Here is a 17,204-nt window from a genome sequence, read left to right on the forward strand (position 1 = left end):
GCGATTAAGTACTTGTATTTGCCTATGTGTGCATAGCTATCCCCATCCACATCTTAAAATCATAGGCCCTGATAGCACTCCATTCCAACCCAAGGACTTGAATTATCATCCTATCACAGTTGAGGATTGGATTAAGGTACAATTGCATTAAAATTGAGAAGTTAAGGCAACAAAATATATCGTGGTATAGGACCTATCCAACGATGTTATCTTTTGGAAGTTGCCTTAGGTTTGCTTAAGGAATAAAAGAATGTCTTATTGACAATTATTCAAGATGGCTCCAAGCAAGTAAGAATGAGCAAAATCGAGTTGGGAACCACTAATGTGTTACCCTCATTAAAAATATTCATCGTAAGGGTTGTTCGGTAAGACATTCCTTTGCATTCTCTATCTAAAAAGGCATCCCTAACATGTTAGGGATATCCATATCAGATAAACAGTTCTTATTATGTAATATGGTCGTCTTGCAACAATCCATCATCCTTCTATGGACCATATCATACGACTTCACACAAATGCAACTAAATCTTGTCATCCATGGTTTGATCATGTAGACATTGCAACTCATGCAAAGGTCTCACTAAAATCTACCCCATTACGGATTTTTTTTTTTTGCGAAAGAGAAAAATTTATTTAAAATAATATTTACATTGCAAAATTTTTGATCATGTGGGCATTGGAGAGGCATTGCAACTCATGCAAAGGTCTCAATAATTGCTCAATAATTGTAAATCAAATTTAATAATTTGACAATAAAACATTACATATGGTATTATCAATACCACTTGTACGTAATTTAATCTTTGATATATTTACATATCATGATGATGCGTAGGTTGACAAACTTCCAAGTCGTTTTCCAAAATGATAGTGAAAAGAAGCACCATGACAACTACAAGTCATGTCTAAAACTCAAAATATGCAATGCACATTTTTAATTTAGCCCATTGCAAGAATGTTAACCATCTGACTTCCCAAAAATTAATCTTTCATACATTAACTTGTGAAGCACTTCATTCTAGTGCCCCAAGTTCTCAAGACTTTTCTTCTAAGCTTTGTTAGAACATAAATGAAAGCAATTCCAAAGTGCAATCTTACTTTTTACCATTCTGGGTTTTCTTGATCCATTCCAAAATTCCACGACAGTTCTCAGGCTTCACAAAATACCTGCAAGCCAAATAGAGAAACATGTCTATTAGAAAGAAGAGGTTGCAGCTTTTCAAAAACATATCCTGACAAAAGTGCAAAAGAAAATGTAGTAATGGATAACAATACCCCCGCATAAAACTAAAGGGATTAAAAATCCACTTCAAAATGATTAAGGCATTACACGAAGCATTGGAGATGCTTTCTTTGTTCCAACAATGGCTCCAAATCTCTTATGCGTTGGTCAATGATTGAAAGACACATGAAACTAATATCAACAAGTAGTTCGAGAATAGGAGATTATTGCAAAAAGTGCAAAATTTTGAAAGAAAATTTAAACTTTCTTTGTTGAAACCGGCCTCTAGCAAGCTAAAGGACAGTAAACCATAACTACCTTGACATCCACATTAATCACAGCCACAATGCATCATTTCCAGCCACTTCCATTAGCTAAATACCACTAAGAAACAAACTTTAAAAGCATTGTAAGGGAGGCTAGAGTGCCCCTGCTCATAAACCATAGCAGCCCACAACAGTACTTTTCGATCTGTTCTGACAGCTCCACACGCCTGTAAGAACTCTATGAGAAGATGGTAATTATCCCAGCAATGGAATGACTGAAACCAGGGTCTAGCAAGCTAAAGGGCGGTAACCCATAACTAACATAACATCCACACTAATCACAGCCACAATGCATCATTTCCAGCCACTTCCATTAGCTAAATACCACTGAGAAACAAACTTTAAAAGCACTGTAAGGGAGGCTAGAGTGCCCCTGCTCATAAACCATACACAAGAGACGCAGATTGGCGGCAAATGCTTTGGCGCCCTTTCGGCATTTATTTATTGCTTCTGTCAATGGAATTTGCTTTTACAACAAGGGCTCACCCTTGCACTTTGCTTGACTAGCAAATCCACTGTCCAAGCCAATTCCTGGCTTCAGTAGGCATCCAATTCCAAGCACCCACTAGCATCCAACTGCGAAGGAAAGGCGCATCCAACTGCGAAGGAAAGGCTAAGGCATTCCCCAGTGCCTATGTCCAAGTGATAGCTGACTATGCATTCCACAAGGAATCCAGCTTGCTTTAGAGGGTTTGGTAGTCCCACATAGCCTCTCAGGGCAACATTGCAACAAGACAAATCCCAAACTGCACGAGTGACCTCAAGGCAGGAAGAAATCCACAACACTGTCCCTCTAGCACCAATCTAGGCACACCCTTTGTGTTTGGGTGTCTGTCCACTGCCTGGATGGCCAAGAAAGAGCTTTGAACAACAAAAGAGCAACTTCAAAAATGACAAATGGAATCCAAATGAGGCCAGAACGACTATACGCATTGTCCATGGAAGAGGGACGAGCTCTCGCCTCGCAACTATCCTCTGTCCAAGCCCCCAGCACTGCATAGAAGACCTTTAATAACGAGCAAATGAAGGAACAGTAGCAAATGAGCTCGAACCAGCTCCAAACGGCATCAAACCGGTTCCTAGTTGCTCTATTCCAGGCTACAACACCTCCAGAGGGTAGCAGATCCACAAAGCAAGAGACAACAGGAGAAATGTGCAGCTTAGAGAGTGAGAGAGGAAGAGAGAAAACGAGCTAGAATCAGAGGGCAAAATGATCATGGGCAGAAGAGAGAAATTCGTACAGCCAATAGTCTGTCTCAGGGTGCATAAGAGAGAGAGAGAGAGAGAGAGGATCCTCGAAATGTGTGATGAAGAACCGTACTACCAGCAATGGACCTTGGTGTACCTCTGGCTCTTTCCAAAGTGCATAGCCTACAGATCCACTACTCTCTAGGTGTACCTCTGGCTCTTTCCACCTCAATCCTTAGCTGACGAACGAGAGCCGCATCTGTCTGACGGCAATTCCGAGGGCGTGTGACACTCACTTGTCCTCCAGATATTAGGATCTAATACTCATTCCATCCTCCGATACTCTCAAGAAGTGGTCGCCGTAGAGCCCAGATCTTGGTAGGGAACTCCTGCCCCCCCCATCAGTCCGTGACATATAGAGCTAGAATAGGTCCAACCGTATGATACAGTTGATGTCATCCCATGGGACTAAGGGATCAGGGGCGTTCAAGCTGTACTGAAAGGGAGGTAAACCATCCATCTAAATGCCCTGGCTGTGACACCATTTGAACATACGTGCGTACAAGGACAGCAAACCCCGCTCTCAACTAGTCTCTCTCTATAAAAGGCCCAGACCCTGTGAAAATATTAAGGCAGCGGTCAATGTTAGGTTAGTAATAATGTCAGGGGCACTTTTTTCCCTCATTGATATATCCCCCTCCCCCCCTAACCACCGTTAGTGGTTGAGTTATTCCTACGTTTTTCTAATGGATCTAATCACAACACATCATTTTATTTCTTTCATAGACAAAGTGCAATGCTTGGATGATCGTTGCTACACTTATAGCTAATCGAGAGTCCTAATGTGTATAATATGAGAGCTAGCATACGCGAGCCACACAACCAGCTAGACTATGAAAGAGCTGATCAAGGCTGGCAAAGGCAAGGCTCAGTTCAAGTCAAATATAATCTAATATCTCTTTCACTACAAATGTATAATAGAATACCGTTTCAAACAAAATGCTCATGAGAGCTAAAATAGTGTAATTGTACTTTCACCATCAATTCTAGCCTTAAGAATGCACTAGTCTTTTGACATGATTTGTAATGTTCATGTTAGAATGCTCATGAGAACCAAATTATGGGATTAAATTTTCATTTTTTTTAATGATTCTCCTACTCTCTCTCACACTTTTATGTTTTGTACGCTTTAATAGCTCTCTAAAGATTACCTACTCTACATATAAATAGATTGTAACTACAAAAATGTTAGAAGTGGCAACTTTTGATATTTTTACTTTCAAAAAAAATATTTGTGAGCAAACTTGAAGTCATTTCATTGAGCTTCTACAGAGGTCATTGTTTACATATCACAAGGAGGGTTTCATTGACCCACCAGGATAGAGGATCTCTATTAGGCAGTTCCGGGTCTCTTCACATAAACTTCGTATCGAGAGCAGCAGAGCAGAGCGCCTACCCAGGGAGAGGCGCTTATGCACATTATGTGACATGCACGAGGTTGAGACGGAGGAGCACTTCATCTTCAAGTGTCCCGTTTACAATGAGATCCGAGGGCATTTCTGCTGCCTCTTCAGAGATAGCTATGGGGTTTTGTCCCGGTTCCTCTCCTACCTAGATCAGAGATGCTTGGCAGGCTTCATTCATGAGGTTGCCAGGCACCGCGAGAGGATACTTCGATCACGGAGACAGGAGCAGACCTCTTCCTTGGCAAACCCCTCTCAGAGCTCTATCACGGAGTTCTTTCAACCATATCACCTGGACTCCCCCGAGACGAGACCTCGACATGATCGGGACCAAGAGCCAATGACTCGACAACTCAGACAAAGGAGGGACGCGCAGATTACACTTAGAGATATCCCCTCCATGTTTCACATCGGAGCCCGACCGACATGGGTTACTATAGCCTTTGTTAGGCGTAGAGCTATGACCACGAGACGTCACAGGACTGCACCCTCAAGTGGTCGACAGCACTCTATCGTTGATTTCATGCTTCCAGTGCCTCATCCACCCCTGATGTCTTGATGATGCTGATGATGATGATGATGATGATGTGACTGATATGTAGTCTACCACCGACACAACTATGTCGTGCTTAGTACTTAGTACTACCATTCTACAATTTTTTGCATTCTGCATTGGTGTGGATGCTCATTTAGTAGCTCCACCCTCACAACTCGCTTGTACCAAGATTTTCACAGTCTCATAGACCCATCGGTCTTCCGAAAACTTTAATAAACTTTATTTCTTTCTTTCTTTCTCTTTGCAGCAAACCTCTAGGGCCTCCAGGTGTCTCTGCAGCCCCTCCACTAAAGATGATATGAGGATTGGTGTACACCCTAAGGGGTCAATGAAAGATGTGATCTCATCAATGTAGAGTCAGAAAAGAGTCGATGAGAGGGGACAGCCCTGCTTCACCCTATTGTGCTTTCAACCCTGAGATCAATGTAGAGTCAGAAAAGAGTCGGTGAGAGGGACAGCCCTGCTTTACCCCTATCATGCTTTCAACCCAATCCGATAAACCACTGGAGCACGGACTCTCCCTTTGACGGACTCAAAGGCTCATCACACCACAAATCAAAGTCTCCAAAATCTGCATCTCCTGTAGTCTCCTAATTATGCGGGATTGTGGGACAGTGTCAAACGCCTTCCAAAAGTCTACAAAGCAAGCGTAGATTTTCTTATGTCTAAACTTCGCCTCCTCAATGATAGCCCTCCAAGTGAAGATGTGATCTAGAGTGGAGTACTGCCTTTGGAATCCTGCATGTCCTAGTGTCCGTTGCCCCCAAGCCTCTGTATGACTAATCTCCCTCTCAAGTACCGATCCATAAATCTTGGCCAGTGTGTGGCCAATCATGAGGGTACGGTATTCCCAGTATCCATGAGATCTCATGCTTTGTCAATCGGTACAAAATGGTAGTACTCCAAAAAGTGGGAAGTCGTGGCATACAACATGGTTGAACATTTGTGCTAGAACTGGGGCTAAGACCTCGTGCCCATGTGCAAAATGCTCAATCCATAGGCCCTCATGATCATGTGTTTTCCAGTCAGAAAGCTGGTTTTCTCGTCCACAATTTGAGCCATATCCTTTGCCCATTTTGTTTCCATCTCCCCTTGCCTTCTTTTTGCATTTGGGCACGCAGGTTTGAGAGCTCATCTTTTCTGGTTTCTCCTAGCTTCTTCCGTAGGCATTCAATCTCAGCATCTTACATTTTGCATACCTCTATGACTGTTGATATTTTTGTAGAACATGCAGAAGTGCAGTTCTTTCTATCACATTCTTGTGTGGGGTCGCAGCCCGAAGTGGTCTTCAAGCGTGCTGGGCTGGTTGTGCTTCCTTACTTTTTCCCCTTTCAATGGTGTTTTTTCTGCCCTTTTCTTGGTTCGGGTCTTGATCTTCTTGGGCTTCTTGTTTCTTGCAGGTCCTAGGTGAGAGCTGAGAACATCCACGCAGCTACACAAAGGCCTATAGGTGCAGCCCACGGGACAAGACCTATAGAGGCCTGGCGCAAATGGCGCAGCAGCTCACTGGGCTGAGGCCTGAGCACGGGGCTTGAGGCCAGGCAAAATGGCACACAGTAGGGTGCAATGGCGCATTGCAGCATGCGCGACCAGCATGGGGCTGCAGGAGGGAGGCAGGCGGCATGCGGGGGTCTGCAGTTCGTGACCAAGAGGGAGCCGCCACGACCAGGAAACCAGGCAAGGGGGGCTGAGGTATGGCGAGGGTGGCCTGAGTGGTGGCGAGGGAGGCTTAGGGATGGCAAGGTGGGCTGAGGGGTGGAGAGGGAGGCTGAGGGATGGGCTGAGGGGAGGGGGGGGAGATAGAGAGAGAGAGAGAGAGAGAGAGAGAGAGAGAGAGAGAGAGTAAAAACATTAGAGGAGGAAGGAGGAGAGTAGGAGGATAGATACGATGTAACATAAAAAATGCATACAAACGTTGTGGGTTGGACTTATATAGTCCCCTTCACAATCCCCTCTAACTCTCACTAGGCAACTAAACATTAGTCCCTTTTTCCCTTGCAAGAAACTGGTATAGCTAGCAAACATCCTTTTCAGAGTTCTGTAGAAACATAAACCGAACTTAATTAATTATGAAAGAAAGATATGACAGCTGGAAGCTTCTTACTATAGGCATACCTATTCTTTGCCCTGTATTCTAGCAATTGGAGTTTCTCGTCTTCTGTAGTTTCTTTTTGCACTACCACACCCCTTGCTGCTGCTGCTGCTGTTACAGTAGCAGGTTCAGAGTAGGCCTTCACCAAGAAATCAACAATCTCATCCTGCATGATGATGATATGAGGTCCATGTATGAGCTAAACCAGACAGGTATTACGTATATCCCTTCAATAAGACAACAATATATCCAATCTTACAAAAAAATGCTTTAGAAGACATTACTAGATTTAGTTTCTTCACTGTATTTAGACCAACCTATACAACATGAAAATCTAGTACAACCACGCTGAGCACATGCAAGTGCAAGCCACCAAACCAAAGATCGTTCCACTTCTGTTTATTTAAAACTTCAAATTACTAACGACAAGTTATAAACACCAATCAATTCATTCTTTGCTTACTTACTGCTCTGGCAAAGCAGTTGAAAATTTCCTGATGATTGAACCCAATTCATGCATACATCCAGACCATGGCTGCAGCACTTGGTGGCTAAATTTTGCATCCATCACAAGCCATAAGAATGACGCCTTAACACTTGCAAACAGGTGCACATGAATCAATTTTCTTATTAACTCCCCAATCCCGTTTTTTAATTTTTACATCAACAGCCCTCAATTATAAGATCCAGTACTCCTTTACAATTTCCACATGCCCTAGAAATTGTTACATTTTTTGAGTGTCTTGTTAAAGACTTCCTTCCAAAAATCATTTTTCGAAAGCTAAAGTCCAATGTCTAACCAAATCCTCGTTATCATGCCAATCCTTCTTAAGGTGCACATTAGTCATGAGACCACATGAGGGAAGGTCACATTCCTGATATATCAAACATCATAACTTACTCTTAGGTTAAAAGTAAGCCAAAATCAACCACAAAGCATGTCTTCCCTTTCCTATTAGAAATTTCTACTTACCAAAATGGCATCTTGTAGCATTGCCGCCCTTCACAGATGCCTTAACATTTGACCTCCATTTTAGCACTCATTGGCCACAAAAGGATTGGCTTGCCTAGGTAAAGCATTCATGAGCTTGATCTGCTTAACAAATCTCCCTGGTCCAATAATTAGGTTCCAACTTCCATATCCACCAAGCATCTAGGCTAGAAAGAGCATATAAATACTCAACGTATTTGTTGGGATAGACCGGTCAGCCTACAGCCTCATGAATGAAGGTCACCAAACGTCTTTCATCCAGGTGACACAAGAGGGTGGCGAGGGGTCCGAATTCATCTCTGAAAAGATAGGGGTAACTACCCCGGATCTCATAGTACACAAGCCTTCTGAAAGTGGTGTGCTCCTCTGACTCAACCTCGTGTAGATCACATGGAGAGCATATGCGACCCCCTCTACGCCCGCATTCCATCCAATCTCAATGCGTAGTCGGTGTGAGGAAACACGGAACGGCCTCCATGAAGGCCTCCTATCATATGCAAGCAAGTATCTATGTCTAACTGTATGAGATCCTCCCAAATAAAAGCTGCTAATCATGTCCTATACATGTCTAACTGTATGAGATCCTCCCAAATAACCAAGTTAGACTCGTGACAAGTGAGTGGAATAAGAGGACCCTCAAAGGGAGCAATCTACCCATATGAGAGTCCCATGCTCTCAAAACATCATGTCAAGCATACCAACACCTCTAATCACCCTCAACTTCTAATGCTATTGATGTGGATAGAGCAAGCCTGTTAGAATTATTGCTATAATTTAGCAGTGACCAATGTAATGTAATAAGTAGGTTAGGGACACTTTTCCCTCACTTAGAGGTTTTTTTCCCTAACCACAGTTAGTTCACTAACTATGGTTAGTGAAGTGATAAGGTTTTGTCACTTAGACAAAACCCATCACTCCATTCAGTTGTATCTTACTCTCATCTAATTGCAACTACATTTTCAGCTCTCTCTCTCTCTCCTGCTTCTTGTTCTCACCTTTGCTCTCTCTCCCATTCTCACATTTGGTATCAAAGCAGGTTGACCCTGCTCTCTACTTCCTGCCTCCAACTCCAGCTCGCAAGCTCCATCTGTTCACCGTCCGTACAGATCGTCCATACAATTCGTACGGACTGATTCCGTACAGTCCCGAACAGTACCTACGCTGCCATTCATCATCGTCATCGTACAGCAGTCTTCAGCCGTACAAATCGTCGCCAGACTGTATGGTTCGCCGTACAACTCCATCGCCATCGTCGCATGTACAACTACAGCACCGTACAGCCTGCAGCTCCAGGCGCCGTACAGCCTACAGCCTCTTCCGTACCGTACATCGTCGCCAGCCGTACATCGTCCGTACCGCACGTGTGACGCCGTACATACCGTACAACCTGCAACAGACATCTCGTCCGTACAGTACGGTCATCCATACTTCTGTCGTGCAGTCACCGTACAAGCCGTACAGTTGCATTTGGCCTTCTGAGCAGGTTTCATTCCTGCAGGCACTTTTGAAGTTGGTCGTCTGGCATACTTTTCTTTGCAGGGAGCCATTGTTTGGCTAGGCAGATTTTTGAATGACATGGCTTCTTGAAAGCATGTGTGTAAATGGACTTGAAGTCCTTTCTTATAGATAGTGATAAAGTGAATGTAATCTTGAGAGATGGCTGTAATATGTTATCTCCGCCGTAATATGAAGAAGTATTTCATGAGCTTCTTCTTGTGCATTGTGAGTTTCCTCCCAACACACTAAAAGGTTGCTAATACATCTGCTATTTGCACACTTCCACACCTTTCATTATATTGGCTATGAGGCTCCATTCCATTAACTTCAAAAATTACAATGAACCATTATAGGAGCAGTATAGACATCACTGTGAAATATAGGGTGATGCACTTCAGAAAGCAAAACTCTTCCAACACGCAACCAGTTCAATAATTGAGTCTTAATTACAGGAAAATTGTTTCCAAACCATCAAGAATAAGTTTCATGTGATGTGAATTGCATCAAGGTCCTCTATGATAGCCCAATAAGCATTTAAAGAATAATACCCGTGGTCGCGAAGCATCAATCCAGTTGTACAAAGGCTCCCGGCGAAACCAAGTAAACTGTCTCTTTGCATAATTCCTGCCCAAAAGAGACATTGCGTATGAAAATGCCCTATAACTACAAAAACACTATCCACAGTTGTAAGAATTGAACACAAAATGGATACATACAAAATGTATAAATAATATACCAGGCTTGTGATTGAATGTAATTTCATAAATATGCATGAAGGGTACAACTTGGCATAGTGATGGAGATAATAATTATTTTCCAAACATATTGTATGTATGAAGACTAAACTTGGTGCAACATGGAATAGAAAGGGCTTAGGCGGTGAATAAAAATAGAGTCCATGGCTTGTATAGATACATATAAAGAGAAACCTCCTAACTCAGGGGCATCACAAGGAGTCCCATCATCAAAAATATTCACTGCTTACACGGTCAGTTTACATTAGCACCAAAACTCTTAACAAGTTTGTCAAGAGGGTGACACTAACGGATGTAGATGCAACAAAATCCGGGTCATGTAGATAGTGCTCTCTCATCTCTTCATGGTCTCTATAATGAGCTATGGTAAAACACTAACCTGCATCCGCCAATCTATTTTGTGTCCCTGGAGCATGCACAATCTGAATAGGTGCCCTATGATACAAAAAATCGCTTTTTGTATAAGTAGCTGCGAGAGGAAGAAAAAGTTAACGTAAGGCAGCCACGCATGGAAAGATTAACGTTCGAGAGAAGCCCGAAGGTTTTGGATTCATCCGTCTCACTGCCTCTACTCACCTTATATCTCTGCCTCTCCCGCTGCTCTCTCTCTCTCTCTCTCTCTCTCTCTCTCTCTCTCTCGGGCCTGTCTCGCTGAAAAGCAAGTTTAATCAACTAATGCTCTCTCTCTCTCTCTCTCTCTCTCTCTCTCTCTCTCTCTCTCTCGGGCCTGTCTCACTGAAAAGCAAGTTTAATCAACTAATGAAACATCAATCAAGCATCAAGCTTAAACTGCTTGCATCCTGTCTCATGGCTGCCATTGCAGATGCAATAGGCACACGGAGCCCTCCGGAAATTTTATTTACAAAAATAGGGATGAGGTGCAATTGATTCAAGCTCATAATCGTCATCAGATCATGAGATCTGATGTTTTGAAGTCGGAGGAGCGAATGGCGCATCAATAAAGGGACAGAAAATTTGCCCATCTCATATACTTTTCTGAGAGCTTAGTCTGGGTCAGGAAATGGGACATGGACAGAAAATTTGCCCATCTCATATACTTTCTGAGAGCTTAGTCTCGGTCAGGAAATACTAGAGACTTTGGTGATCGGCCTTGATTGTGAAAACAGCTCCCAAAAGACAGTTTTCCAGATAATTAAGGCAGCAATTACAACCAAAATCTCTCGTATGTCCCCATATGCCTCTCAACATCTTGCAATCTCCTACTTTCATAGACCACAACATGACCATCTGAACAAAGAGCAGCTCCAACACACTCTCCACATGCATCGCATTCCACATCAAAGGGCTTTATGCAAGTTAGGAACAACAAAAATGGACTCTGTGGGTTAACTTTTCCTTGAGAGTGTTGAAAGCTATCCTTTGTTGCTCTCCCCGTCTGAATACTGCAAATTTTTTCATCGAATCTGTTGCTCTCCCCATCTGAATATCAGCAAAACACCTGATCAGTCTCCTATAGGTAAGAACAAAGTCCCAAAAAGCTGCATACTTCATGCACCGTTCTTAGCTCGGGCCATTGCTAGATGGGTTTGATGTTAGATGGGGTCCTCCAGGCACCATGTTCTCAAGGTCTCTTTCAACCCATTCTCCATCTGGCAAGGTCTGTAACAAAATAACAAAATAACAAAATAACCTGAGCCTCCCTCCTTCTTGCAAGGGCACAATCCTCGAAAGCGCGAAGTAGATTCCCCCAAGCTCTGAATCAAGGTCGTCTTTCAGCAAGGTCCTTGCCTTTGGGCTCCACTTCTCGTGAACTTCCGATCAGGGCTCTGATACCATGTCAGAAATGAACCAAACAGAGAGTATCCCACAGCCGAAGATGAATAGATGGGCCCAAGAATTCGCGCAAAAGTGTTTAACTACGGAATCCAAAACTTCTTTACTTGTGTATACTCAACATGCATGTGTGCAAGCCAGCAAATAGCCAATGATCCAAGAGAGATATAGATCCAACATAAGATATATTTCCGTCCACAAAAGGACACAACACAAAAGAGTTTAGAGTCCCCCCAAACCATGGTCCTCTGTCCTTACCAAAAGTTATCCTACTCTCTTCTTGGCACTTCTAGATCCCTGAGCCCGCATGCTCCTTGCCGAAGTTCTGTAGACTCCGTGCCTGATCCCCTACCTTGCAGCCCTAACTGTCAGCCTAGGTGTGCAGCCTCCTGTGAGCTATGTCTGCAGGTCCTTTGCCACCTCCCTTCGACTTGTGGAAGCCCTTCTAGCTATCTGGCCTTCTCCTGCTACAGTTACTCACTATTTGCTGCTCTAGTGGCAGATGTGATGCCTGTACCTTGCTGCCTTAGAAGACAGCCAAGGGTGCAACCCTTCCTCAAGCTCTATCTGCAGTACAAAGCTCCTCTTGGTCCTCCTGGATGTAGGCGCCAAGCCCTGCTGCTCCACTACTCTTGAAGGCTGCCAACAATGGATGAGATATGAACCCTTATGGCTGCCTTTTTATAGGGCCCTGAAGTCTTCCAACAAACCGACCCAATGGGGCCTTTTGGCCAACTTTGCAGCCTAGGAAAACTGATCAGCAGACCCCCACCAGCCACCCTGCAAGTCGGCCTGGCTGTCTGCCTCTGCCTACCCTATAACCAGGCCTTGCTGGCCCACCTGTCCAAGTGGCAGGCAGCCAGAGACCAGACCGCTGCAGCTCTAGTCGAGCCTCTTTCCAGCCCTACCTCAGGTCCAAAGACCCTCCAGATCAGGCGCAATCCTGCTGCTTCTGTTCTGCACATGTTCTGCCCTTGTTCAGCTCCATGCATGCCCTGCAGTCACCCCATACTGGTCTGTACACAGGCACTGCTGTTCCGTACCCTTTCTACAGGGTCCCAGCATGCTGACACGGCCTTCCAGCCTGCATATGATGCTGCTGACAGTCCCGTACTGTTCCGTCCTGACACATGGCAGGTGCACACTATCATTGGCTCCCAAAGATCTCCAGATCTGCCCAGTATTGCCTTGAACCTGCTGCCCATGTGGCAACCCAATGCACACATTTTTGCTCAATGTATGTTGCCCACATGACAGCCAAAGTGATGCCCACGTGGCAACCCTAACCCTAAGCACACCTCCCCACGTCCTGACACATGGCAGGTGCACACTATCATTGGCTCCCAAAGAGCTCCAGATCTGCCCAGTATTGCCTCGAACCTGCTGCCCATGTGGCAACCCCAATACACACATGTTTTGCTCAATGTATGTTGCCCACATGACAGCCAAAGTGATGCCCACATAGCAACCTGCTGCCCATGTGGCAACCCCAATGCACACATGTTTTGCTCAATGTATGTTGCCCACATGACAGCCAAAGTGATGCCCACGTGGCAACCCTAACCCTAAGCACACCTCCCCCGTGTCCTGACACATGGCAGGTGCACACTATCATTGGCTCCCAAAGAGCTCCAGATCTGCCCAGTATTGCCTTGAACCTGCTGCCCATGTGGCAACCCCAATGCACACATGTTTTGCTCAAGGTATGTTGCCCACATGACAGCCAAAGTGATGCCCATGTGGCAACCCCAACCCTAAGCACATCTCCCCCACGCTCTCCTCATATGGGGGCTTACAGATGGGAAGGTGACTTTTACGACATCTTTGTGAATCATTTGCTGATTAGCGGCCTATTACACTCATGCTAGTCATTTACAAGGTGATTGCCAAAATGGTGGTCGACAAAATAAAACTTTAACAGTTGACCACTCTTGCTTCTGGGCACTGGCATCCCACTCAATGGGATTCCATTCTGGGCTATATTGATGGCAAAGTTAAAGGATGCCCTTTTTCTTCTCAAATGTTTTCAGCCTGAAAAGAAATTATTTCTCATCTAAAATGGCATGGTCGCGACTCTCTTGATGGGAGTTCCTACGTGCTGAGAGTCAACATTGGTCAAAAGTGTTTCATCGTCCCCTTGCATTGCAGGAACCTTGGCACTCTTATTTATTTCATCCAAAGGGATTCAGTTGGTACATGATGTGCTTCATACTAATGGTACTTTATTACCCTTTTCATTGGCAGCTAGGCAGCATGGATTGGGAATGCATTATCGACCACTTTGTCACTATCTTTCTTAGATGCTTCATTGCTTCTTACCAATACCAAAGTTGAAGCTTACTTATCGTCTTACTGATAGGACTTTACACCAACAATATTTTATCACTCACCCCTTACAGCTAGCTGATGTCTCCATGGACCCTATTTGTACAGGGTTTTGATGCCTCCTCCTTAGAGTTCACATCGGGGAAATCAACTTTTGTTCTATGCATCGTAATGCTAAATGGTAATATAAAAGATTGCATCAGCTTTGGTCCTACAAACTTCCTCTTCGTCAATAGGTTTATCGATGGCCAGTGATGCTTGGTGTTATTCCTTTTGGCCAAACTCCTAGCCCGTAGACATATTGCTCTTGCCGTCTGTCACAGATGTTTGGCTCCAAAAGAATCCTTGCTCCATCTTTTCTGGCATTGCCCTATGACTCGTGACTTTCAGCTTTTTTTTTGACAGCGTTCCGTGCCCAATTTGCTACTACTTGTTTTGGAAAGCTTTTTTGGCTCTTTGGCATTCACCCACGGAGGCACGAATTTGATCTTTTTTTCACTTGGATTTGATATTGGGCACTCTGGACTCTATGGAAAAACACAAATCATACAGTCTTTGGAGATTCTGCTTTTTCCATGTTTCACTATTCTTGGATGTCACTCAGGCAATCCTTTTATGACTGCATGTCTGTTTGTCAAAAATTACTACTCTGTTTACTTGTCTAGTGATCCAAGGGCTACATGATCGCACCCAACGTGGCATTTGCAAGGGTAGTGCATGCAAAAATGTCTTAGGAAAGTATATCAGTTGCTATTGACGTGAGGTATCAAACACTCCGGGCTGCTAGGGGAATGTATTCCCTCATCCTCGCAGTAGCACGGAATGTCCCGCTTCAAACATAAAAAGTAAAGGCCTCTACTTTTGAACAATATAGGCATCGTTCCTTCTGTGTGGAATTAGCATGACCGAAATTTCAAACCTTTCACAGCTCCAAGAGCCTGTTGCTTTGAGTAAGGCAACCAGTTCTCTTACATAAAGATCGATATGCAAACTTTTCTACCTAGCGGTTGTTATCAGGACGCCTTACCATGGGAGGTAAAGGCTCCGAGTAATCACTAAGAGATGTGCTTATTCAAAAAGGTGTATATTACTAATATTCCATCTGTGTTCGCCATGTATACTTGTTGTGGAGGCATTACTATCTAGAACGTTATGCAAAAGCTCATAACGCATAGTGATGAAAAGCTATAACAATACATCATTTTTGCAATCATAAGGCCTATCAGCCATCCTTCCCCAAGGATTGAGCCCAGGGATCCTGAGGTGGAGGCCGCTCTCCCAAAGTGTTTATCAGATGAAGTCTGAGTTTGCTATAGCGTACAACACTCAGAGCTAAATAGTCCAATCCACTCAGTATGGTCTTTGGCCAACGTTGGTAGCAACATCGGAACCCTCTGCTTAGACTAAAGAAGAATGCCAGATCCATGACGTCGTCAGTCGTGTCTAATGCGAGGCACTAGGGAGGCACTGATTACTTGATTCATTGGTCCCTACTCAGGTAGGCACTACGTGATCCGATCGAGTTGCCTGTGAAAAGAAGTTTACAGAGGGATGTATGCGGGCATATTAGCATGTCTTTCACCGATACATGCTCATCTCATTTCACGCAGAAGCATTGCGTCAACGCGGTGCTGGAGTACTATCAACGCTACAAGTTACAACGAAACTATGCTGAAGGAGAGAGAGCTAACAAGTGGGATCCACATGCTTGTATCAACACTCAGCTTGGGAAGAGGTTGATACTTCAAGAGTCATCGAAGAGCCCACAAGCTAGCCTCCACAAGTAAGAAGGTAATGGAGAGCTAATCAGTTCCTGTGTCACGACGATGAGTGGCCGGAGGGAAAATTATTTTAGGGAGAACATGAAGTACCAAGGAGCAATGGCTCCTCTCACCTGGGTTTACTCCATCGCCTAACACTATAGTCAATGCCTCGAGCATTGCATTGTTCTGTTCACTGCTAAGCTGCTCCAAATCCTTTCTTTGCACCAAGTCAGGAGGATCCAATTTGCCTCAGAATGTGCGCAACTTCACGCTTAAAACAACACGTTTCCCACTCAGTAGATGGGATTACAAAAAATCATTCTGCTCTCCTCAGTATTTTTGGCAGAGGATGCCTTGAGCTGCACCAACATCAAAATATCGTGCAAGAGCGTCAAAGGACTATTAAAACCTGGCTCCCTCATCTAATGTGTTACCAGCTCTTTACAGATAAGAGTGAAGAGGAAGAAGGCATCCAACGCCTCATGCTCATTTAGTCACCACTTTATTAGCTGTTTCATGAATGCCCCTCGATTGTATCCCATTTTGGTGCGAAGGCATTCTTGGCCGTTCGATGACTTAATTGTGTGTGTGTGTGTGCGTGCGTGCGTGTGTGCTTGCGTGCGTGTGTGCGTGTGTGTTGCGGCAAGGTGTGACGGTGGTGGTGGTGTGGTGTGTGTAGTGCCTCTCGTAGAGCTCTTGCGACGCGAAACCTTTCGACCCATCATCAAAAGATTTTCGACAATGAGCTGCACCCCCAGGTGCCCACAGTATTCTTGCAAGTAATTTCGTCGCTACAGGTTCCCATGCCCTTCTGTCCAGGTCCTGTGCCCAACTCTCCTCACTGCTCTATTGAACCTATTCTGACCCAGCCGCTCCAGCGTCGCCGCCCCTAGTTTGGTTTCAGCCCAACCTGTCTAGTTCGCGTCCCATCTATTTACTTTCTCTCTCAGTTGGTTCGTGCCCCGACTGTCTATTCCATTTCTGCTCGCTATCTGCCCCAACTGTGAATTTTCTATCCCGTCTGTTTATTTCGTCTCGGCCCTCATCTCCCTCTATTTCATAGCTTATTACCCGACTGCAATTTCAGCGCTGAATCTTTCTATTGAATCAACTAGCTTCAACATGATAGAAACAAATAAAGTATTATGCAAAGAGGGCGCTCTCTCCAGATTCCAAAAGACAATCTGCTCCTTCTCCTGGTCAACCATCTACCTCTTCTGATAGCCCAACCT

The 17,204-nt window shown here is 44.4% G+C and overlaps 1 protein-coding gene across 1 annotated transcript in view; it reads right to left on the reverse strand.

Moving 5' to 3' along the window:
* Positions 1 to 815: 815 nt before the first annotated feature.
* Positions 816 to 17,204, reverse strand: part of IPT9 (isopentenyltransferase 9) — a 70,977-nt gene continuing 54,588 nt past the window's right edge. Inside the window, exons 9-11 of the mRNA XM_087392682.1 lie at positions 9,884 to 9,959; positions 6,871 to 7,013; positions 816 to 1,167 (exon numbers count right to left, since the gene is read on the reverse strand). Coding sequence (XP_087248808.1) covers positions 1,095 to 1,167; positions 6,871 to 7,013; positions 9,884 to 9,959 — 292 coding nt within the window. The 3' untranslated portion in view covers positions 816 to 1,094. The remainder of the gene's footprint in view (positions 1,168 to 6,870; positions 7,014 to 9,883; positions 9,960 to 17,204) is intronic.

This window comes from Dipteris shenzhenensis, chromosome 21, assembly GCF_047967505.1.
Source record: "Dipteris shenzhenensis isolate YYH24624 ecotype China chromosome 21, Dip_SZ_1.0, whole genome shotgun sequence".
NCBI classification, from domain to species: domain Eukaryota; kingdom Viridiplantae; phylum Streptophyta; class Polypodiopsida; order Gleicheniales; family Dipteridaceae; genus Dipteris; species Dipteris shenzhenensis.